Raw genomic sequence first — 22,653 nt, 5'->3', positions numbered from 1 at the left:
AATTTTACGTATTAATTTTATGTATATACATATAAGACAATTTTTAGCAATATTATGTGTTTCTATGTACAACTGATGTACATAGTGAAATTTAGTCAAATATATTATCTAAGAAATGCCAATTTTTATTTCATTTCTATATCTAGTTGTTTAATTCTTAAACCCCTTTAATCATAACATGCATTGTAAAACAGGCCAATAAAAAGGTTAAATTATGCCCTTGATTCAATGTTCTATGACAAACAAGCGTTTTACGAATATGCTTTTTTTGAAGAAGTCAAACTTTTCTTGGTGTTTTAGAATGAACATTTGCACTCAGAAGACGTCGTTTAATTGTACTAGTGCTAACAAAAAGTGATAATACCTTTTGAATTTTCGTCGATTTTCGTTTTCTTCGACGAATCTCTTCTACTTGCTTTCATATCAGGGCATTTCAAATCATCTTATTAGAACATTACAACGTTTTCAGAACAAACATAAGTTTTTTTATAGGAAATAATTTTTTAATTTGTTTTCCCTTCTCTGGAGTACAATGTTTACCATAGTCCATTTTTTATTACTAAAACCACAAATACTCAGAAAATTTATCAAATACAACACATACTGCAATTATTTTGGTTAACAAAATAAGTCGTGTATGGACGATTTCTTTATTAGTAGATGCATACCAGCGGGTATCCAAAAACAATTAGTCAAATCAGAAGTACTTCCACTTCGCTTATATGGTCTGCCCAAAATACATAATAAAGATCCACCTAGTGAGCCCACTATTGGTAAAGCTTTTCTCCCATATATATGTAAAGTTACCGATAGAATTGGAAAAATCTTATTAAAACATAACATCCATACTGTTTTTATACCAACAAGGAAGATTCAACACAGTCTCAGATCTGCCAAAGGTAGGAGAGACCATCAAACAGCTTTTGTTCAATATAGACTAGAATAATTGCATGTAAATTTTGTATAATATAATATAAAAATATATAATATAATATTTTTCAAAATTTTAGCAACTGACATACCATTAAATTTTGAATACATCTTAATTGAGGAAAGAGGAATCAAATTAAAATGGCCACAAAATAATTTCGGATAACCATAAAGTGAAGTTGCTTGAGATAGCTGAGACCCTAAAGATCAAAGGAACGTGTTGGACATATCGTGAATGAATATTTGGGTATGCGAAAGCTCTGTTCAAAGTGGGTGCCGCGCCAGCTCACAATCGACCAAAAACAACAACGAATTGATAAGAGTGCTAGATATGTAACAGAGGTCGGAATTATTGATAATCTGTATAGATACATTTAAAAATTAATAAAATATTATCTTGACTTTAAATTTTTGTGAGTTACGTGACTTACATATTTTGATCGTTGGTACAGTATATAGAATACATACAATACTTATTACTTCAAATTATGGACATAGTAAACATCATAAAAGTGGGGGCTTAAGGACGTGGTAGGCAATATTTCAAAAAAATAAATAACTACTTCGTTCAGTATTATTTGAATAAGACAAATGCATGCTAATTCTTTGTAATAAAATAAAATTGATAAATAATTTTATATTATTAATTTTGTATAGATTTTAAATGAAAAAGACAGGATTTGATGTTAAAATAACATCTCCAAATTATACATGTAAATAAAATAGTATATTTTAAAATGTAACTACTAGTCAAGCCAACCAGGGCAATTTATCTACCTTAAACTCCCAGATGATTCTACAAGATTTGTTTCCAGAAAAGACAACAATCGTGTCAAAGAATAATTAAACATAATTAATATTGATTAATAATCAGACTTAAATATATTCCGGCAATATGGAACTTAATTTCGTGGATTTTGGATGTGCAAGGTTGAGTGTTAAATCTAAGAATAAATTATGCAGGATTTACAATTTAAATCTGAGAGATTTAATTGGTACATAAATTATAAAATAATTTTTATTTCATATATTTATTTAAATAAATACTTATATAAAACCAACACCATATTATTAAATTAATAAATAAAATATGTATAAATAATATCAACAATTAACATGGTAAATTTACAATTAAGTACTTTGGTTTAATATATTGTGAGTGCAAGCAATAAAACTGTAAATAGATGCAATATTACTAAAAACACCTAAAAACAAAAAAATAATTGTGAGTTAATTACAAAGCATATTGTTCTATTTAAAGTTTATGCTACACAAAAAATACTGAATTCTGTGAAGCATTACATATAGAAATATCACGTTTTCGCTTCCGAATTGTCTTTGTGCTGATAAACGTTTTCAGTCAACTCCTTTCCTCTAGTCTCTATAGGTAATATCAGACATGCTATAGCTGCTAAAACCGCAGCTCCCGTATAAATTGAAGTTGCGAATGAAATTGATGACTTAAGTAATACCTAAAATATTTTGGATTAATATTTTGGGCAGCATATTGTGAGCTTTTGGAAATGTACTTGTGCTACATAGGGTGTAACCATAGCTCCAAGTCTAGCCATTGCACTGCATGATCCAACACCCACTGCCCTCAGTGAGGTCGGATACACCTCAGGTGTATAAACGTATGCAGCCTGAAATACTCCAGCAATTATTCCTCTAGCTAGGAATAACATCACAGTCAAAAATGCACGTCTGTAACAAATAAAATAGGTATAGAATACATTACAAAAGTTGTTGGAGACATACTTCTCAGTGCAAACTACTAGAAAACAACAACAAATTGCATAGGCAACAAACTGTACCGCCATAGTTTTCTTTCTTCCAAATCTTTCTATTATGAATATGGTAATGAAGATACCTGAAACATAATTATTTATGAAATAAAAATAATTGTTTATGACAAACAAGTCTAGTTTGTGGTCAAAATAGTTATAGTTTCTTAGTGACATTGTTAGTATGTCCATCACCTAAGTTATAATATTCAACCTGGGAATTCAGCAAGTGTGGTCCATAATAAATCCATGTAGTCAGATGTTTGGAGTTGATGGCAATCTGCTGCGCAAGTATCTAATGTCTGACCAGGAATCGGTTTTTCTGAACATAAAATTGCCGAAGTTTCGAATAATTCTGTGGTCATCAACACTAAGCCATAATAACAAAATGCACAAGCCATCCTGTAATTATTAATTGAGAATCTCATGTACCCATATACATAAACTTACCATATAAACCAAAGAAGAAGTGATGTGCGTCTCAATGACGGAATAAGTAAATCTCTGAATCTTCCTCTATGTGGAGAAGGCATAGCTGCATCATCAACTACCAAACGACCCAACAGCATTGGTTTCCCATTATCTTTCGCAATTTTCTCCAATGTTTCCAAAGCCTTGTCAGTTTGACCACTGGCAACATGATATCTGGCAGATTCTGGTAACCACTACAAGAAGTTATTTAATTAAGAAATTGGTGGAAACCATTAATAATCACTTATATGATAAGATGAACTATGAAAACAAAAATGAATAAAATGACTTACAGGACACACTAAAGCAAATGCCAGTAAAGGTCCAGTGGACAATGCCAGGAGCCATTGCCAACCTAGTGTGGGCATTACAATCAAAGCAATGGCCACCTCAAAGCATGCACCTAATGCCCAAAAACACTAGAACATTCCTTTTAAATTTGAACATTACACTAAGGCCAAGCAAAACTTACATCAAGCAAAACAACACACTTAGCCCTCTGTTTTGTGGGCAAAAATTCAGCATAAAGTGTCACTCTAAAAACATAAACACGCAGTGCACTCAGTGAATCTTGTACTACAAATAAAATAAGTTTTTATGTTACTTACGATTGAGGTGTACAGCCAATTGCAAAACCTACTAATCCTCTTAGAAGTAAAATCCACATGAAACTAGGCGCAATTGCACTTAAAAGTCCATAATAGAATAACAAGACAGCACACAAAGAAAGTGCCTGCAATAAAAAAATATTCACAACTTGTGAATAAAAAGTATAGGCAAGTCATAAAATTATAAAAGAACTTACATGTTTCCTGCCATATCTGTCACTCAAGTTGCCCCAAAAAGTAGATGACAACATCATTCCCAGAAAAACTATTGTCGTTGTTAAAGCTTGTTGGTACCTAAAATATAATATAAACTTTGAGCTTCATAATAAAAGTGGTTTTCAACCTTGATAAATGCCAGTCACAATGTAATGCAGGAGACAAAATGGATAATATGGTCATCTCCATACTGTCAGCCATCCAACATAGGCCTGTCCACAGCGACAACTTCACTTGAAACCAACCGAAGCCCAATGCATTCACTGCTTGTGTTACCGTAAAAGTATCTGTAAAATACAGAAATACAGAAATCGTAAAAATTGTAAGAAGAGTAAATAACAGTACCGTCGGGGACAACTGCCACAGAAGCCATTTCAATTTCTTGAGTTACGTTCTCAGCATCGTTTCCGTTTCTATTAACATTGCCTGCCGATATTCCGTCTATATCTTGGTAACCCCGTGTTCGTTTTAGCACCATTTTTAAAAACAATAATAAAATTTTATAAAGTCAACAAATCATCTGTTTACGTGGTCATATTTCTAACCTAGAATTTTGACGTTCATTCCCACTGTCGCCAAGTTTTAAACGTAGAAAACCTAGTTTCAAATACTATACCATATTAGTTAAGAAACAATTTAAGAAATTCTGCTAAGGTCTCCATTTAATTAATGTACATAATCATTTGTAGTATACTGAACTCTTTTTTATTTTATTATGATCAAATTTGGATATTCCTTATTTTTGTAGTAAAAAATATGTTGTGTTGTACTGAAAATTTCAACTATATAATAGTGAGTATTATTCACTATTTTTTAATTTTTATACATGTAAAATTAAAAAATAAGACAACACTTTATGAGAATATAAAATTTATTTTCAAAAAAATACATGTGCAATTAAATTTGACCAGCAGCCAGTTTACTTCTGACTGCTTTACCAAAAGCTTCAGCTCCTTCTTGATTTGCTTCAGCATATCCTGGAATTGCCAGGGCGCACCGTGATACCCAAGCAGCTACATTACTATAAGGTGAAATGTCCCATCCAATTGCCTAAAAAGTATATGTATTAATATTATAGAATATATGACACAATAAGAAAAATAGCATGTACAGTGGTATAGAAGTCATTTATTTTTTATTTAATTATGTAGTCTTTGATGTAATGTGTGTTATTTATACATACCACAATAGTTGAAACAGAAGCAACTAGGGAACAATCGGCGATTGTTAAATTACTGCCGGCAACAAAATCATTATCTTGAAGAAACACATCAAGAAATCCTAAAGCTTCTTCCAAGGACTGTTTATGTTCATCATAAATCTGATTTTCACCCAAGAATAGCACTGGAAACTGTAAAAATATCAAAAGATTAACTACCTTTTTTATAAGCAATTGTAGAACTTATTTCTTAATATAATTTTAATTATTAAATGTGTTACATTTTACCATTACTACTTTAAGAGTTAATTGGTTAACAATAAAAATAATGTATAAAAGGACAATACATACACATATTTGTCTGATTCTAGGATAAAGTGTTCCAACATCAAAGTACAGTCTTTGATCTACTAAAGCTTTTTTCTTGGGATCTGTAGGATAAATATTTTTATCCTTTGCATAGGTACTGGCCAAGTAAGTAGCAATTGCATGACTGTCCCATAAAACAAAGTCCCCATCAACCAAGGTAGGTACAGTATGTTGAGGATTTATCTGGAAAACTCTATAATGTGAATGAGTTTAAATATAATCAACACAAAAATACTTTGATAAAGTCTGGTTTTAGTTGCTCTTTAGCGAATAAATCCAGAAACTGGACGTCGACATCAACTCCAACAGCTTTGGCGGCTAAAAGAGCACCCCTTGATGGACCACTGAGCGGAAAATGATACAATGTAATAGCCATATTTGTTTATAATAATAGTAAAAGAATATTAATGTAAATAAAGGCTATATAAAGAATTAATTTTAATTATGGACCAACAAATAACGGTACTTTATGTTAATATAACGCGAATATAAAGAGGTTATGTTAAACAAAATTTGGAGGTTATATTAACAATATAAACAAGCTTTTTAAAAAATATTTAGAAGCAATTGCCATTTTTCTGGTAATTTTAATGTAATAATAGTATTTTTAACAAAGTAATATGGAAAATAAAAGCTGCACATCTTGTAAGTTAATATCAATCTCTTGCTTGACTGGTATAGGAATATATTTGATAAAAACTGCTAAAAATCAAAATCGAAATTCTAGAATGGTTTTGACAACATTAGGATTAGGTAATTTTTATATAATATTTCCTTTAAACAATATAATATCTTTGCGTTTTACAGGATCATGTTGTTTAGGAATTGGGGAAATCTTTGATAAATCACCATTTAGGACATAATTTACAAAATCTATATACTAATAGATTAATAAAAGAATTCTTTTTTATATACATTTTATTGCTTATTATACTCAATCACCTAAGACTCCCATCCTGTTAACCACTTCAATCTTGAATTCCTTCTCAATGTATCCCCATCTAATCTTTTCTTTGAGGATTTATAATCATCTGCAAGTTGTATCTTTTCTACAGATGATGATAGATCTTTCAGCACTGTTAATTCTCCATTTTCCTTTAAATATGTACCTCTTGTGTCCTTTGGAAAACCATCAGGAAATGTGATAGGCTGGATTTTAATTAAATGTTTAACCTTCCATAATCGTCCATTATTTTCCGGTATGTTTTTAATAACTACAGGTGATCTCATCTAAAATATATACAGGTAAACTAATGTTAGGCAAGAAACGATTAATGTTTACTTTGCCATCCAGTTTAAATTCTTTCAAAATATTTTTCTCCCAATAAGGTAATCCTTTTAATGGTTTTATCCTTTCAACTCTGAATAATTTAGTCGGTTCATAAGGTGGGTCTTTAAAATCAGGTGTCCTAAAAATGATTTATGTAAATATTTTACAATAATTCTTTTATTAGTAATATACTTTGGATAGTATTTGAAACATGGATATTGGATGCCTTCATTGGACCATACATATTTTCGTCTTCCCAAATTTCTTGTTATCTGTAGAGAAGGTGAAAATATTTTAAATAATCTAGACATTTTAGGTTAAAGATTGTTTAAAAAATGTGGTTAATCTTCTTCTTCTTGTTCGTTTGACATTTCGTCATGTTGGTTATCTGTGTATGAAAAATTTAAATTAAAAATATAAAAAATTTTATGAATTGTTCACATTTCTAAAATTGAAAAATAAAACATACTGAGTAAAAGCAATTTATTTTAAAATATATTTTTATTTAAGTTTTTAAATATTTTGAAATTATCCGCAATTTGATGATGAATTGTTACTTTCCAGCGAAATTATTAATTCATGTAATCATTGAATTAATACATTAATTCGTTACACTCATTTGATATAACATATATATTTTATAATTAAATAAAATCTGTTGTATTTTGTTGCGGACTATTAAGAGATTTATTATACATTGTAAATTTGTTTCTTTTATTAAAATAAGACAATTTGATAGTATTTTAAAACACAATATATAAAATAATTAATAAATTAAAAATAATATTAAGTATTTAATTTTAATTTATTATTATTATATTTATTTAGCTCGTGTTTTTGTCAGGTACATGGAATTCAAATAAAATATTTTAAATTCTTATATATAACCAAATATTAGAATATTTATTAATTTTTTAGGATTCTTCTAGGTTGGAAGTGTTTTATTTAAATTTTAAACAGTCCTCAAAAGGCTATTCAACATTATACCGTAGATTAAATACATATTTTAAACGTATATATTTAATCTTAATAACTGAACACAAAATAACTATTACATCAGTTTGCAACAAATTAAAATTTGAAAACAGGAAAATCACCGTAATAGAATACGAATTTGTCGACTCCAGACTGTAGAGGACTCGAAAATTCATCCCATCCGTTCTAGACTTACCAGAACACCAAGTAAAGGCAACATCACTGCCTATAAATAACAATAAACTTGGTTTTAGAAACCACTATTTCAAATGTTACAATAACGTTGTCCAATATATAGTGTAGGTGGAGAAAGAAAATATATACAACTTTCTCCAATTTATTTTGTTTTCTTAAATACAATAGTCATATATGTCCGAGGTATTTATAAATAAGTTTTCTTTAAAAAATTCATATTAATTGAAGAAGGTAGACTTGTTACAATAAATATAAACCAAGAAAAAAAATCATTTAATTATTCATTATCAGTTTTTTATACTTATATAATATATAAGTAAACAATTAATAAGAGCGATTTAAGAACAAATTTATTCAATGTATTCACATTACTTTCGTAATTAATAATTCAATAGAAAAACATACATTTTCCTAAAAGCAAGTTACAAAACAATTGATTTATGGTCAGCCTATATGTTGCCATGTATTATATTAAATATGTTATGTAGTCGTTACTAATTAATTTGTTTATCGTCCAACTTTACCCAATTTAGTATCTGTTTTGGGATTTGCAGTCACAAGTTGAACAGCTACGATCAATTCATTTGCTTTGGTTTGTAAATCTCTTAAGTTGTGAATATATAACATTCTTAAGATCTTTGCTGCTCTATTTAAGACAGGATCCTTTAAATCAAAACCCAGATCTGCATCTTGAAAAGGAAATGGTGTTCCCTATAAGGTATAGAAAATTAAAATTTTTATAATTGTAATAAATGAAGATCTTACCGTAACTATAAAATCCTTAGGGTTTTCCACTGCTTTAGCATTAAGTCTAGTCTCTACCACTTTTCTTACAGCCCTTAGTGTCTTAAGTGGGTCAGGGTGAGGTTTAACATCTAATATTTTTGCTAATTCAGTTATGCCTGTTTCAAAATCTTTGCCTTTGACTAGAACAATAAAATGTATGAAAAATATGGATGTGAATTTTTACTTTTTGATTTCTACAATTTTTTTATATCTATACATTTTAAAAAATATTTCTAATTATATTTTATAAATCCACCAAAATATACCAGTTTTTTAACAATACAATTTTTTTATATTTTTTATGAAAATCAACTTTTAATGTTTAACAAATTTGAACTATTATAAGCCAGAAAAACAATATTTTTCTAAATTCACAAAAAAGAAATTAAAACTAATTAGAATAGAAAATTGTTGAATATTTTCAATCAAATCAAACAAAATTTCACAACATATTTGAAACTCGAAAATATCTTCGGAAAAAAAATTTAAAACATTAAATGAGTGAAGGGAAAAATTGTACAAATCAAAAGAATATCTTTTTCATAAATCCAACATAAGCTTCAGGAGTGAGCATAGATAATGTTAACTTCGTTAATAGTTAAGCCGTTAATTAACTTTTAGGCATATTACAGGATAATGACTTATTTGAGAATCAGTTTCTTGGTGGAGTTAATAAACAATATAAACTACAAATAATATTTATCAAGATAATTATAAAAATTTCTGTAAAATACATAATAATTAAAATTAATAAAATTTAACTAACCGGTTTTGTCGAATTGAAAATATCTAACGTAAAAAATAAATATTCCTAATATGAGGAAACCAATTACATTTTCAAAAGCAGTGTTGCTATAAATTTTTTAACAAATCATAGTTCATAAAATACTAGAATCACACTCATTCATATAGAATTACAAAGAATATTTTTTTAAAACATAAATATAAGTAGATATAAAATACAGAATATGTGAAAAAAAAAAGAAAAGTACTCTCCCTTTAGTAACTAATTTAGTATGCCTACCCAAACATGGTAGATTAAAAATAGTAAACAAATTTAATTTGGACATTCTTAGTACTCCTTAATAATAAAACTTGTACTGTAAAAAATATTTATGAAATGTACTGAAAAATATTGATAATAGGGCCTTGATAGTCCATTTCTCACATTAGTTTTGTTGCATATAGTTCCTGCAATGTTTAGGTCTAACTATTCAAACCATTTTTTTTAGAGACTTGCCTTAATTTTCAGAGCACCCAACTATACATTAAACTGCAGTTGGACTTAAGAAAGTTCATTATTTTTAATTTCATTAATTAACGATTAACATATTAACTGATTTCTACTTTATAGTTTCAATACTCATCTATACTTACAGTCTAATTTATCTAGAGGATTTTCTGCCACAACATCTGGTTTATTTGAAATTTTTAAGTTTTCCACAGCATGTTTTAAATATCTGTTTTCTAAAAATGACCATAATTAAAATTAACTCAAATCTATATAAATAGATATATTTACTGTCTTTCATAGTTTCTACTTGGATGGCATAACCCAAAATCCATTGTAAATCTTCGACATTGCTCTTGAATAATGGACACCCAAGCTCAGATTTGTATTGCTCGAACGACTTATTCCAATCTGGTGAATTAATGTTTTTTAAGGAATTGACCAAGCTGCTATCGGCAATTTTAATTTTATTTTCTTCAAGCCATAAAATAATATTCCTAAAATCATCTAAAATTTTAAAATGAGCACAATTGTGGAATATCGAGATAACTTACTATTAATATCTACAATATCCGCTTTAGGATATCGTAAAGCAATTAATAATCTCCTGCTCATTTTCCTAGGTTAACTTTTTGACATATGTTCGGCTTTTACCAAACACACCACAAATAGCCGAGCGCTTTTAAATGTCAAGTATAGATGTCGCGGAACTATGCAGTCTAAAAAATTTGACATTTGTGTCCTTTAAATTTGCCTGTGAATCTAAATTAGTAAAACACTAAAATTTTTCCATTTAAACACGATTAAAATCGAACAGCCCAACATCACGAACCACGTGAATAAATCAGTGGTCGTAATTTGTAATAAGCAACGCATCGAGTTACAGCACTTCTACATAAAAAACTGTGTTAATTATTAACGAGCAGGCATTTGCCCACATTTAAATGAGCCCCATTGCATCCTCATAGACACAGCCCCGTGCAATTTGTTGCGAGGACTCATAAAATAAAATATCCATACAAGTTAGCGTAAGTTTGTCGTCCAGCGACATGCAGTAATCGTTTTTGGTGTGAACTGGTTCATCAATGAGTTGAATCCTAATTACTAACTGACTAATTTTGAACAATTTAATACTTTCAATTCGATAAATATGGCAAGTTTTGCGGCACAGGCAGCATTGAGGGCGAAATGGAGCTCCTTAGTGGAGGAACACAGTATTGAAGTGCCTCCTGAAGTCACAAGTAAAGTAACAAGCGTTGTTGGATGGTTGAAACAGGTTAAAAATTTAGATTACACAAGCTTATATTTATGTACGTTACGACTAAAAAAAAGAGAGAATTGTGCATGTTACAACTGAACCCCCACTATGCATGTATGCTTTTATAATTTTCTAGTGCATAGTAGTATTTTTGTTTTGTATGTAGATTTTGATTTTATAAATTTTCTGTGCTAAAATTAGACTTGATCACTGTTACTAACAAAGTATATCAAAGTATATGTAAATTTTATGCTAACAATCAATTTTAATTTAATTAATCGAATTTTTATATTTCCTAGTAGTATTAACGTTTTTATTAAACTAAAATCTAAATTCTGCAATCTTCCACTAATTACTTAATTTTTACTGCAGTTGTAATAAAGCAAACAATTAAAATTTTATTAGGTCACTGGTTAAACATCTCATTATATTTAGGCCAGCGTATAGTTTTTAATATTCTAATTAGAATTTAACCAAGGAAATTTTTCTCATTTGCATTTAACTGTTATGAAATATGCAAATTTGTTGATTAAAACTTAAAAAATTCTGTATGAAGATAAATTGCCAAGGGGGTTGAAACTTACACAGCAGATTTTACGCGTAAATTGTTAATAAGAGTATTAATATTTACTTAGGTGAGTATTGTATGTGAGATATTGAATCGAGAAAAAGGATTTTTTAAAACATTTGTACTTACTTTGCGACTAATTAATTATTGAAATTCTTCCATTTGTTGTTACTGTTTATAAACAATTATTAGATCTATAATTAAGATTTATTTTTAGCTCAAATTGAACATATATTTAGCGTCAATTGATTAATTATATTGTGAAATAAAAATTGATTATTGATGTTTCATGTTCAATAAATTAAAAAGTAACAATTTTCTTCGTTCATTTAAGAAATTAAATGAACATTTATTTTAATTTTATATTTTTAATTATTTAATTTTGTTTATACTATATAATATATAATAAATATGTGACTTATATTTAATAGAAATTGAGTGTTAAGAGAAAATTATTGAAACATTTATTTCTCGATTTAATTCAATAAATAATGTTAAAATCACTTATATAAAAGATATTTTTAACATGTATCATAAAAATTATCTTCAACAATGTGTTTTTTCCTGATGATTTATTTCTTTCACATTAAACTTTTATTTTCTGATAATATTTGAATATTGTGCGGTTAATTAATTGCTTATTTATTTACTAAACATTGGATATGTTTATAAATAATATATACTACAACGAAAGATTAAATACATAAATTATTTATTTAAACTTTGCTACATCGATAAGGTAAATTAATTAATATGTAACATGTTTACATATTGGTAAATTATAGTTCCAAATATTTACACATAGAATCCCCTTTCACTAGGTTCAAATTAAAAGAAAAAATAATAAATCAAATTTCATTTCATTTTAATGTCTTGTTTTAAAAATTCGTATTGCAAATTAACAGAAATTGCATTCAATTAGTTTTTTGGTGAGTCACTGCACTGTTGAGTTAATACAAATATTGTGGCATATATTAATAGTATCCACTTTCAAGCACAAAAGAACAGAAAAGAAGATAATGGGAATTAAAATGATAAGTGAATGATAATTTTATCAATATTTTCTAATTGGGTGTATTGGGATCGCATTAAAAAAATCGATTTCGCTATATGAATTATCCAATTGCGTTTTATTTAGTTTGTAAAAATAACCCATAAAGAGCCTTCCTGCATAGAAAACTATCGTGTTCATGTCGGGGTTCAGCGGCATTAATTATTTAATCAGATATGAAGGAAACTAGGAAACTAGCATATGACATATATGATGGATCATTCATGGTAACGATGAACTTAGTAGTGAATAGCGGATATTTCGGCCTTGGAATAGAGGAATGTGTGTATAACCGCCAATTTAATTTAAATAATTTGTACGCAACCTTATGAATGAATCGGCTGGTGTTCCCTTCATTTTAGAAATCACCGCGTCGCAAGTGATACACCAGACTTGTTCCGCAATTTCGCGTGGGTGACGAATTCATAATTAATGGGTAAGCACATTATATATTAGCCGAATAGTGATGAAGTTTATTAGTTTTTGCGGTGCAAAAAATATTCACTCGTCGTATTAGCAGGTAAATTGCACATAATAAGAGTAATCAAAATGTTTAACAACTATTTTTATCATCAATGTTAGAATGCTAATATCACAGTTAGTTTAATAATAACCTTTGGCGGTGCAATGTGTAGTTGTGCGATGTTCTCCACTTGTAAATATGTTGTGATAAGGACTATAAGAGCCTACGTCCGTTTATCAGTAATATTCTTGATAGTATTTTTATGCGGGAACGTTCAAATAACGCAAGGTCGTAAATAATATATTTATTTAAATTGGCACATTAGATGCGTACAAATTAAATTGTTTTGGCTTATGTTTTTATTTGTATTTTCGGTATATCAATTGCCCACGTAACCTTCTTTAAAAAAATTCGTAAACAGTCTAAAATTGACATTGAAAAACAATTTCGAAAATCATAAAATGTTTATAATTATAAATGTGATAAATTTAGTAACAACTACAAAGGTTAAAATGTTGGAAATTCGAAGTACATATATTTATGTTAAAAATTTAAAAATTAAATGATTTATTAATAAAATTTTGTGTGTAATTATTATAACGCACGTTTTATTCAAAGTTTTTATAGCAAATTTTCTGAAAATTTTTCGATATAAATTTTTTATAATTATTTTACAATTTATTGACCAATTTAAAACACAAATTGCACAATTTTCGGTCTTATTTGTCTTTTATTTAATTTTTTATTGTAAATTAAAACTAAAATATTTTTATTAGAAATATTTGTCAATTTTTAATTAGAAAACCTTGAAGAAATATTTTTTAATCATAAATAAATTTTAAATCAATTTGATTAATTTTTTAAATTATTTTATTTTGATTTTTTTATTGGAGAGGTTCACTCTCAGTTTTGTCACAGATTGTAAGTTGTATTTATATATTATAAATAACTTATTAAATAATTTAAGTATTAGAAATTATATTACCGATAAATATGTTGTAGTGGAAGAAAATTATTAAACATAAACAGTGGAAATCATTGGCCTTGTTCTGTGTCCTTTTAGTTTATTTTGTAGTACACATTTACAACTTATTTATGTAAATAAAAAACCAATTTATTAAGTCCGTACTATATTCATTTTTAAAGAGAAAAAGAAAAATTATTCAAAATAAATATCGAACATGGTTTTAGTGTTTTTGTTATTGTGAATTTTCAGACTTTATTAATTTATTTTATTCATATTGGGACGTATATTTTTAAAATAACTCGTTTTAAACAAGTGAATGTAAAAAACGATTATTTTATACGCTCCTTAAGATATTTTATTTTATTTAAAATAATGTATTCAACAAACAATCTTTATGGAAGATATTTGAATCTTAACACGCTGATAATCTCTGTTTTGTGTTCTCTGTTTATTTTTTAGAACAAAAGTGATAGTAATTATTTATCATTTTAAAATTATCTACTGATTGCTAAATTTTACCATGTTTCAAATTATAAATAAATGTTAAAATATTCATATTAATGCGGATATATTTAAACTAATAAATTATGTAAAAGAAACAGATGTTAAGATACGTACCTTATGAGATCTTTAATGAGCTACTTTAATGAGTAATGGTATTTTAACTTTTTTTAATAGTATGGTTTTAAAAAACAACTGCCTTCCCAGGCTTTTGTACGTGTAATTGTCAGTTTTGTCAAATTTCATCAGCTCCATTAATTTTCAATTTTATTATAAAATTTTTTGGTCATTCATTTTACCTTAATATAATTAATATGACCCAAATTGTGTAATATGGTAGAAGATTATCATAACTGAATTAGACATATATAATCAAAAAAATTTAAACAATATGATTTTGATAGAATTATTTATATTTATATGTAGATTTTAAGGAAGGAGATTGATAAATTCAGTAAATATACTATTCTTGATTTCGTTTTTTAGCTTAAATGTCTTGATCTTTTTTTTGTCGTGGTCTATGTGCTTTATTAGTAATTAAAATATTGGTTGCCATTATATTAATTTTATATTAAAGAAAATATATAATATACGTTAATATTTAAAAACACAAATACATAATTTACGAATTTTAGTTTATTTTATTTGATTAGTATTAAGATATAAAACATATCATAAAGTTTTTATTAATAGTTAGGGTATTTAAAAATAAAATATGGTGCTTTTAAATAAAGGAGTTACAGTTATCAATAACTTATTAATAATCGTTGAAAATTCCCCAAATTTGTATACATGCAGATCGGGATAATATAAACTAAAAATAAATACCAAATGTATAAAAATAGTTTTTATTAGCATACTATAATATTAACAAATAGTAATATTGTCCTTGGTTTTGATCTTGTCGAATCGGTCTTGGCCTTGTTATCGATCGCACGCACTTTTCTTGGGTATAGTTGGCATCATCACATTAAAATTTAGGAATTATAATTTATTGATTATTGTAAACTAAAAAATTTTCGCTCTTTAATTAATGATAACTTCACATAGAAGTTAACATCACACGAATTTTAATGGTTAACTATTGAGATTTTGTTGTTTACACATACGTTAATTTTTAAGAAATAGACAAAATTAAAAATTAATAATCATAAATATAATTCCAAAATGTAATGACATTTTTATTGTGTGTTAGTATCAGTACTAACTGCTAGAGTCGAGCGACCACTATTTTTTTTTCGTATATTTGTACTTTATCCAATGCCCACTGTTAATAAAAACACAATTTTTAGGCTTCTCTGGAGGTAAGAGCTGCGGGTAGAAGAGCGGTGAACACATTGTCCGGCTCCGCGATGTCACAGAATCTCGTTATTTTACATTTCAACGACGTTTATAATGTCGAATCGCGGCCCAAACCAGAACCGGTCGGTGGTGCAGCAAGATTTTGCACTGCGATTAAAAGTTTTCAGCATCTCCAACCACTCATACTGTTTAGTGGTGATGCATTTTCCCCCAGCATGCGTAAGTGCATTTACATCGTTTATTACGAATAGCATCAACTTAAATTTGCAGTAAGCACGTTTACCAAAGGAGAACAAATGGTCCCAGTCCTCAACGAAATAGGTACCCACTGTGCTGTCCTCGGGAATCACGATTTTGGTATGACCTTAAACTTTGTCGAATGACCGCGAATTATTTTATTTATCCCCACAGACCATGGTTTAGAGGTGCTATCGCAATGGGTCACCCAGTCAGATTTTCCTTGGCTTATGTCCAACGTTTTGGACAACGAAACTGGTCGACCACTCGGTGAAGGCCGAATAACACACGTTGTTCATTGGGCCGGTCACAGAGTAGGTTTAATAGGTCTGGTGGAAAAGGAGTGGTTAGACACCTTAGCAACAATTAATCCTGAAGAGGTCACGTTCCTGGATTTCGTGGAAGCTGGTCAAAAGCTTGCGGCTCAACTGAAACAAGAAGTAAATGCTTAAATACTTTTTCCAGTTATATACTAATAGACTTTTTAGGGGTGCGATTATGTTATAGCCTTAACTCACATGCGAACGCCTAATGATGTGAAACTGGCGGAAAACACGGAGGACATAGATTTAATTCTTGGAGGACATGATCATGTATACGAGATTAGAAAGGTTAATGAAAAGTATGTGATAAAAAGCGGCACGGACTTTAGACAGTTCAGTAAAATTGTTATTAATTTTGAAAAACCCGGAATACCAGAAGTATTAATTGAAGAAGTTAATGTGACTTCCCAGTTTCCAGAAGATGTCAAACTTAAGGAAAAACTGGAAAAGTATACGAGTATTGTAGAAGGAAAGATGGACGAAGTGTTGGGTTGTTTTTCTGTTCCCCTCGATGGGAGGTTCACATCAATTAGAACTGCCGAATCAAATTTAGGAAATTGGGTGAGTAGATCGACAACATTTTTTGATTCATCAGTCGTTTATTGCATTGTAATTTAAGGTTTGCGATGTGGTCTTGGCAGCAACTGGTGCTGATTTAGTTATATTAAATTCAGGGACTTTTAGATCAGACCAAGTTCACCCGGCTGGAGACTTTACGATGCGTGATTTAACAAATATTATTCCAATGAGAGATCCTTTAGTTGTTCTGAAAGTTACAGGTACATAAATTCCGGTTTGTAACATAAAAGCCAAATTTAACATCTTAATTTAGGTCAACAGTTATTGGAAACATTAGAAAATGGAGTATGTATGTATCCCAAACTTGAGGGTAGATTTCCTCAAGTGGCAGGCGTAAGTTTTGCCTTTGACCCCAGTAAACCTCAAGGCAAAAAGGTTGATCCAAATTTGGTTAGAATTGGTGATGAATACCTAAAATTAGATCAACATTATCATCTAGCAACTAAGAACTATATGCATTCTGGATGCGACGGTTATTCTATGCTAAAAGATGCGGAAATATTAGTAAATTGTTTTTGACTCTAAGTGTGTTAAATGTTAATGTTAATTTTTGTAGATGGGTGAAGACGCTTGTCCAGAATTAGGTCTAGCAATTACCAATCATTTCCAAGCTATCAACATAAGACTTGGAAAAACTAAGAAACATTCTAAACATAGACAATCTCTAGTGACACTTTCCAGAAGGTAAAGTAGTGTAGTTAACTTTTAACAATACGCAGAATTATTTTTTTGTAGACATAGTTTGGTAAAAATGTTAGATGGTAATGAATTGGATGGACCCCCTCCGTTACGCCGAGCCAGCACTATAGAAACTTCTTCCAGTCCGCCGATGCATCATTCCTCAAGGCTTACACGTAGAGCCTCACTTGATGACCTCGAACAAGAATCGTGTCAATTAACTCCGAAAATAGATCATCGAATTATTATTATCACCAGCGAAGATGTAAATTTATCGACTTATAACTACTATGAACTATTAATTGCTGTGTTTTTACAGAAATATAACGAACTGGTGTTGCAACGTCAAAGGATAGAACAAGACTCGATTATAGAGGAAGTGGACGAATATTCTCCACAAAGTTAATTATATGGCGAATGAAGAAAAATTCAATTTTTACATTTTAATAATTACTCATTCATATTCAGTATTTGTTTATAATCATAATACAACAAATATTTAAACAATCAAATACATTTTAAATTTCTTATAACTGTTAAAAATGAATTTTTCTCAAACTAATACATTGTTTTTAATGTTTGACATAAAATAATTTCAACCTAGTTAACTATCGTTAAGCCTTTTAAAGAACACCAACAAAGTAATCAAGAAGTTTAAGGTGGTACCATATTGATTTATTATCAATTGCTGTTGCTTATATGTGTAGAGACATGTGTCGAATTATTTCCTAGGAAATAATGTTGTTGCCTCAATTGGTAGAAAATAATTTTAAAAACTGTTAATGTTTTTGTCTATTTCTACTCTGTACTTTGATTATATTCATATATAAGAGTTGTAATTAAGGTGTGCTCAAGTATATCATTTGCAATTATTGTAGTATGTACAGTACCACCTTAAGAAGTGATTTTATCAAAAATCTAAGGATTTTTGTACATGAACATTCCACAACGAACTTGTTACTTACGGAACTTTCATAACTTATGCTGAAGTGTATCTATTGCTACATAATTATGTACACGTCCGATACAGTTCAGTGTCCAAGTTACACTTGAACTGAATTTTAATCAATTAAAAATTTAGTACAAATCACTGAGATTAAAATCGAACAAAGCCTTCTCAACTAAGATAGTAGCTTACTAAAAATGTTTGTAATATACTGTAAATTATGCATTACTATTCTTCCAATAATAAGTGTTCTAGCGTGAAAGCACTTTTATATATAACGCACCAAAACTATTCCATGTACCAATGATAAAAAATCGAAGCACCAACTTTTGACTAAATCTGAAATTTACCGTTATGTTTGTTTACGTAATCCTAATTTAAAAGTTAGCTTCTGTGTGATATATGAAAATTATGTGCTGCTATTTTTCCACATTGGTTTAGTGAGTGCTTTTTACCGATGGTAACAATGGTAGTATAGTGAATGCACAGTTATTTAAAATCTGTATAAGAGTATAATCTGTGACAGGTAGTAAAGATAAATGTTTGTCAATTAATTTAAGGGTTTTATTTGTTCTTAACTTATGTTCATTTAAATATTTTAGGCCTCCTTAAGTCTAGAACAGTGTACTGTTCTGAACTAATTAAATTTTTAATACAATGATTACCAGAGAAATATTGCATATTACTATTTAACGTTAATTAGGAAATGTATATTTCTAATTAAATGCAATCAAAATATTTTATATTTTATTTAAAATACTTAAACTAAATTTTAAACAAAATAAATATCGAAATATGAGTGGTCATATCACAATTGATCTAAATTTCTAAATCTAAAATATTTACCTCATATTCTCTCTGCCATTATTCATGTTGTACCTAAATCAAAATAATTTCTACTTAAATTAAATTAAATCTGTTTTGATATATCTATTACCCTCTGTTCGTTACAATGAGTTTAAATTAAATGCTCCTCAATTAATAATCACAATTCATCTAAATTTGCTTTTTTGTGTTTTAATCGAGATTACATAACGTTCCAGAAGTTTTCAATTGTATTTAGGTCTGACCAATCGAAAATCTCAACATCATTATTTCTTAACCAACTTTGAACAACTTTGGATGTATCCTTCGTTTCATTATCATGTATAAAAATCCGTGTAACTGGTAAATGAAACGATCCATGTTTCTTTACTGAAATACATCTTTTGGCAGTGTTGTTCAATTAGTCAACGTCTGATTGTTCTATTAGACACACTGATTTTGTAGGACTCAATTAATTATTTTTTTATTTGTCTAATTTTTTTTATTAGTTATTGTATTTTCAATTGAGTGTGTTTCATATTTGTTAATAACATTGTAAATCATTTTTCGAGAACATCTCAGCAATTTTTAGACCTTGAGGGTTCATGTTAATTATTATTTCTCTCTTCTATGGAGTGCAACTTCCGACTGAAAGTGAGATATTTAATAAAATAATATAAATTCTATCAGATTCATTTAGATAATTTCTCGCAATTTTTATAACAAAAACCCGTTTTTACTATTCTTTTCATTAAAAAATTCATTATAGAAAAAATTGGTACTAATTCAACAATTATTAAGTTTCCGAAGATTTTAGTGTAAGAACCACTAGATTAGATGCATTATTTAATATGTATTTTCGTCGAAAGTCAAATTCGCAAATTGCATCATTTTAATCAATTTACCATTGAACACAAATTTTCCAATAGTAGGCGTTGAATAAAATTGTGGTCTCCATAAACAAACGCAGATTGATTGATCCAGAATAGAAAAGATTGTGTATGTGTTATAGAAAGGGTTTATTCATACATTTCTGTGAAGAGTTCTCATTGTGGTGTTCTGCTTTTCCGGTACCCAGTAGATGCACAGTGTTAGTTGTACTTTTTTGTATATTTCTAAAGTACACCGTCACGGTGGTCAGGATAGTTACGAAACATATAGAGTAAGTATAGAGTCAGCCATTTTTAAATAGATATTCCACGTGCTTCTACTTCTACCAAAATTTATTATAAATAATAATATATAATAATTTGTTAAGACCAGAGAAATTAATAGAAGTTGATTGTAGTTAAAAAATATGGTTATTCAGTTTTTCTTCTTACATGAACAATATTTACAGGTATTCTTAAGCCAAGCATTTAATTGACACCCGCGATGTCGTTGCCTTATTCCGAATTTTTCGGTAATAAAATCGGCGCGTTCCAAGAGCTTTTCAACTCCTACGACAAAGAAAAAAGGGGAATGATAACCGAAGATCAAACGTTAAAGGCCTTGGAAAGTTGCGGAGTTTATTTGATAGGATGTGAATGGCAACTTGTCACCTTCGACGATGATTTGTTTCACGACCTAGGTCTGGTGACTGTTGAATCGTTTCTAACGATTATCTATAGATTTCTGCGTATGCCGAATTTGGCCATCACTGACGATAAAATTCGTTTCCGTGAGGAAAAGAAAAACCAGCTTATGAGAGATATACAGTCCCCTGAGTCGTCTATCAATGTGAATGTTACGACTGAAAAAGATGAAAAATAAAACCTTTATATAAATTTACTTGTTTTATTTTAAATCTTGTCTTTTTTTAAACTTTTCGAAATTATTTCTTCTATGTTATATTTTCAAATGCTCATGCACCGTGGAAACATGGTCCGATATATATATATATATATATATATATATATATATATATATAAAACAATCATAAACCTTTTAGTAAATATAAAATTAAATAACCAAAACAATGAAACGTGGCAACAGCGTTTTTAGTGGATGTGTTCATAACCACAAATGTTTTACATGTCAACAAATTATTTTTAAGTAAAAAATTTTAGTTTTTAATTTTATCATGTCGGCCATCGACCGTGTAAGAATAATGGTACTGGGGGACTCAGGTGTTGGTAAGACTTCCTTTGTGCATTTAGCCGCTCACAATGAACCAATTAAATCACCTAGTTGGACTGTGGGCTGTTCTGTGGAAATGAAATTACATGAATACAAGGAAGGAACGAAGGACCAAAAGACATATTTCGTTGAACTCTGGGACGTCGGTGGCAGCAATAATCACAGGAATGCGCGACAAGTTTTCTACAATCCCTGCCATGGACTGATATTAATTCATGACTTGACTAACAGGAGGTCGGAGGAAAATCTTCACAAGTGGTTGCAAGAAGTTGTTAACAAAGATGTGCATAGTACTATTGATGAGTACGACTCTGAAAGTTTCTTAGGATCAACACAAATACCAATTTTAGTAATTGGAACAAAACTGGATCAGATGGATGATAGAAAATCTAGTAATAGCAAGTTTGCTGCACAGTTTGGAGCAGAAGAAATTGTCTTAGATTGCAGACAGGCGAGGTATTTGGCTGCTGGTACTTCAAATGCTGTTAAACTGTCAAGGTTTTATGACAGAGTTATTGAGCAAAGCTTAAAATCAAATAAAATTTACTCTGATCGATATAATCTTATGAGTTCTGCTTTACCTAGTAAGTTTTACTCACCACATCAGGATTAATTATATTTTATATTTTTATTTCTATGTATATACATGTAATAAATTATTGAAAATAATTGGGTGTTATTTCCCATTCCCAAGAGTGACAATAAATTAAAACTACCTACAGATTTATAATGGATTAAAATTGGATATTAAAATATAATATAAAAATTATATTCTAGATTTACCAATTTGAATTAAATTAAATTAATATTTTTCTAGTTTTATTAGTTCATATATTGATCACAGATACAGTTTTATAATTTCTC

General features: G+C 29.0%; 6 protein-coding genes and 2 long non-coding RNA genes across 13 annotated transcripts; 4 read left to right on the top strand and 4 right to left on the bottom strand.

The window, feature by feature from the left end:
- Positions 1 to 1,942: 1,942 nt before the first annotated feature.
- Positions 1,943 to 4,552, bottom strand: LOC109597355 (synaptic vesicle 2-related protein). Its single transcript, XM_020013015.2, has 11 exons — positions 4,355 to 4,552; positions 4,137 to 4,296; positions 3,991 to 4,087; positions 3,794 to 3,918; positions 3,658 to 3,721; positions 3,479 to 3,604; positions 3,165 to 3,379; positions 2,929 to 3,116; positions 2,689 to 2,800; positions 2,460 to 2,634; positions 1,943 to 2,402 (listed from the first exon to the last, which is right to left on the bottom strand). The coding sequence occupies exons 1-11, from the start codon at positions 4,485 to 4,487 to the stop codon at positions 2,244 to 2,246; spliced, it is 1,554 nt and encodes a 517-aa protein (XP_019868574.1). The 5' UTR covers positions 4,488 to 4,552; the 3' UTR covers positions 1,943 to 2,243.
- Positions 4,553 to 4,862: 310 nt separating this feature from the next.
- Positions 4,863 to 6,061, bottom strand: LOC109597348 (glutathione S-transferase 1). Its single transcript, XM_020013005.2, has 4 exons — positions 5,773 to 6,061; positions 5,520 to 5,720; positions 5,193 to 5,360; positions 4,863 to 5,059 (listed from the first exon to the last, which is right to left on the bottom strand). Exons 1-4 carry the CDS (start codon positions 5,911 to 5,913, stop codon positions 4,907 to 4,909), a joined length of 663 nt encoding a protein of 220 aa, XP_019868564.1. The 5' UTR covers positions 5,914 to 6,061; the 3' UTR covers positions 4,863 to 4,906.
- Positions 6,062 to 6,150: 89 nt separating this feature from the next.
- On the top strand, positions 6,151 to 6,449 carry LOC126264775 (uncharacterized). The gene is made up of 2 exons (XR_007547420.1): positions 6,151 to 6,290; positions 6,345 to 6,449. It is a non-coding gene; the product is annotated as an uncharacterized LOC126264775 (long non-coding RNA).
- Positions 6,438 to 7,154, bottom strand: LOC109597362 (39S ribosomal protein L30, mitochondrial). Its single transcript, XM_020013024.2, has 3 exons — positions 7,000 to 7,154; positions 6,820 to 6,946; positions 6,438 to 6,767 (listed from the first exon to the last, which is right to left on the bottom strand). The coding sequence occupies exons 1-3, from the start codon at positions 7,116 to 7,118 to the stop codon at positions 6,480 to 6,482; spliced, it is 534 nt and encodes a 177-aa protein (XP_019868583.1). The 5' UTR covers positions 7,119 to 7,154; the 3' UTR covers positions 6,438 to 6,479.
- A 949-nt stretch (positions 7,155 to 8,103) lies between these two features.
- On the bottom strand, positions 8,104 to 10,713 carry LOC109597361 (RNA transcription, translation and transport factor protein). Its single transcript, XM_020013023.2, has 5 exons — positions 10,549 to 10,713; positions 10,286 to 10,501; positions 10,141 to 10,230; positions 8,743 to 8,903; positions 8,104 to 8,688 (listed from the first exon to the last, which is right to left on the bottom strand). Exons 1-5 carry the CDS (start codon positions 10,607 to 10,609, stop codon positions 8,485 to 8,487), a joined length of 732 nt encoding a protein of 243 aa, XP_019868582.1. The 5' UTR covers positions 10,610 to 10,713; the 3' UTR covers positions 8,104 to 8,484.
- Positions 10,714 to 10,764: 51 nt separating this feature from the next.
- Positions 10,765 to 19,421, top strand: LOC109597349 (mannosylglucosyl-3-phosphoglycerate phosphatase). Of its 5 annotated transcripts, none has more exons than XM_020013006.2 (10): positions 10,765 to 11,270; positions 16,095 to 16,323; positions 16,375 to 16,461; positions 16,516 to 16,781; positions 16,830 to 17,225; positions 17,284 to 17,443; positions 17,497 to 17,747; positions 17,800 to 17,927; positions 17,979 to 18,186; positions 18,241 to 19,421. In XM_020013006.2, exons 1-10 carry the CDS (start codon positions 11,145 to 11,147, stop codon positions 18,325 to 18,327), a joined length of 1,938 nt encoding a protein of 645 aa, XP_019868565.2. In that variant the 5' UTR covers positions 10,765 to 11,144; the 3' UTR covers positions 18,328 to 19,421. The 5 variants fall into 5 exon arrangements, with proteins under 5 accessions (XP_019868565.2, XP_049826612.1, XP_049826615.1 ...); XM_049970655.1 differs by having other exon boundaries at positions 10,796 to 11,022; XM_049970658.1 differs by having other exon boundaries at positions 11,148 to 11,235.
- A 1,221-nt stretch (positions 19,422 to 20,642) lies between these two features.
- Positions 20,643 to 21,437, top strand: LOC126266521 (uncharacterized). Its single transcript, XR_007548853.1, has 2 exons — positions 20,643 to 20,833; positions 21,011 to 21,437. It is a non-coding gene; the product is annotated as an uncharacterized LOC126266521 (long non-coding RNA).
- Positions 21,438 to 21,662: 225 nt separating this feature from the next.
- On the top strand, positions 21,663 to 22,458 carry LOC109597358 (rab-like protein 3). 2 transcript variants are annotated; one of them, XM_020013018.2, is made up of 2 exons: positions 21,663 to 21,785; positions 21,841 to 22,458. In XM_020013018.2, the coding sequence occupies exon 2, from the start codon at positions 21,866 to 21,868 to the stop codon at positions 22,400 to 22,402; it is 537 nt and encodes a 178-aa protein (XP_019868577.1). In that variant the 5' UTR covers positions 21,663 to 21,785; positions 21,841 to 21,865; the 3' UTR covers positions 22,403 to 22,458. The 2 variants fall into 2 exon arrangements, with proteins under 2 accessions (XP_019868577.1, XP_019868576.1); XM_020013017.2 differs by having other exon boundaries at positions 21,664 to 22,458.
- The last annotated feature ends 195 nt before the right edge of the window (positions 22,459 to 22,653 follow it).

Source organism: Aethina tumida, chromosome 1 (genome assembly GCF_024364675.1).
Source record: "Aethina tumida isolate Nest 87 chromosome 1, icAetTumi1.1, whole genome shotgun sequence".
Classification (NCBI taxonomy): domain Eukaryota; kingdom Metazoa; phylum Arthropoda; class Insecta; order Coleoptera; family Nitidulidae; genus Aethina; species Aethina tumida.
Note: the sequence above shows the minus strand (reverse complement) of the source record. Positions and strands in the feature narration are given on the sequence as shown.

Excerpts from the sequence above, each read along its gene's own strand:
- LOC109597355 (XM_020013015.2), bottom strand. The coding sequence starts at position 4,487 with ATGGTGCTAAAACGAACACGGGGTTACCAAGATATAGACGGAATATCG. Across the intron at positions 4,297-4,354 it reads TGTGGCAGTTGTCCCCGACG|ATACTTTTACGGTAACACAA; the intron begins GTACTGTTATTT and ends TGTATTTTACAG. Across the intron at positions 2,801-2,928 it reads CACACTTGCTGAATTCCCAG|GTATCTTCATTACCATATTC; the intron begins GTTGAATATTAT and ends ATTATGTTTCAG.
- LOC109597348 (XM_020013005.2), bottom strand. The coding sequence starts at position 5,913 with ATGGCTATTACATTGTATCATTTTCCGCTCAGTGGTCCATCAAGGGGT. Across the intron at positions 5,361-5,519 it reads CTAGAATCAGACAAATATGT|TTTCCAGTGCTATTCTTGGG; the intron begins GTATGTATTGTC and ends ATATTTTTACAG. Across the intron at positions 5,060-5,192 it reads CTTCTGTTTCAACTATTGTG|GCAATTGGATGGGACATTTC; the intron begins GTATGTATAAAT and ends TATACTTTTTAG.
- LOC109597362 (XM_020013024.2), bottom strand. The coding sequence starts at position 7,118 with ATGTCTAGATTATTTAAAATATTTTCACCTTCTCTACAGATAACAAGA. Across the intron at positions 6,947-6,999 it reads TGTTTCAAATACTATCCAAA|GACACCTGATTTTAAAGACC; the intron begins GTATATTACTAA and ends AATCATTTTTAG. Across the intron at positions 6,768-6,819 it reads AATTTAAACTGGATGGCAAA|ATGAGATCACCTGTAGTTAT; the intron begins GTAAACATTAAT and ends TATATATTTTAG.
- LOC109597361 (XM_020013023.2), bottom strand. The coding sequence starts at position 10,609 with ATGAGCAGGAGATTATTAATTGCTTTACGATATCCTAAAGCGGATATT. Across the intron at positions 10,502-10,548 it reads GGATATTGTAGATATTAATA|ATGATTTTAGGAATATTATT; the intron begins GTAAGTTATCTC and ends TTAAAATTTTAG. Across the intron at positions 8,689-8,742 it reads CTAAGGATTTTATAGTTACG|GGAACACCATTTCCTTTTCA; the intron begins GTAAGATCTTCA and ends TATACCTTATAG.
- LOC109597349 (XM_020013006.2), top strand. The coding sequence starts at position 11,145 with ATGGCAAGTTTTGCGGCACAGGCAGCATTGAGGGCGAAATGGAGCTCC. Across the intron at positions 17,748-17,799 it reads TAAAAGATGCGGAAATATTA|ATGGGTGAAGACGCTTGTCC; the intron begins GTAAATTGTTTT and ends TAATTTTTGTAG. Across the intron at positions 17,928-17,978 it reads CTAGTGACACTTTCCAGAAG|ACATAGTTTGGTAAAAATGT; the intron begins GTAAAGTAGTGT and ends ATTTTTTTGTAG.
- LOC109597358 (XM_020013017.2), top strand. The coding sequence starts at position 21,734 with ATGTCGGCCATCGACCGTGTAAGAATAATGGTACTGGGGGACTCAGGT.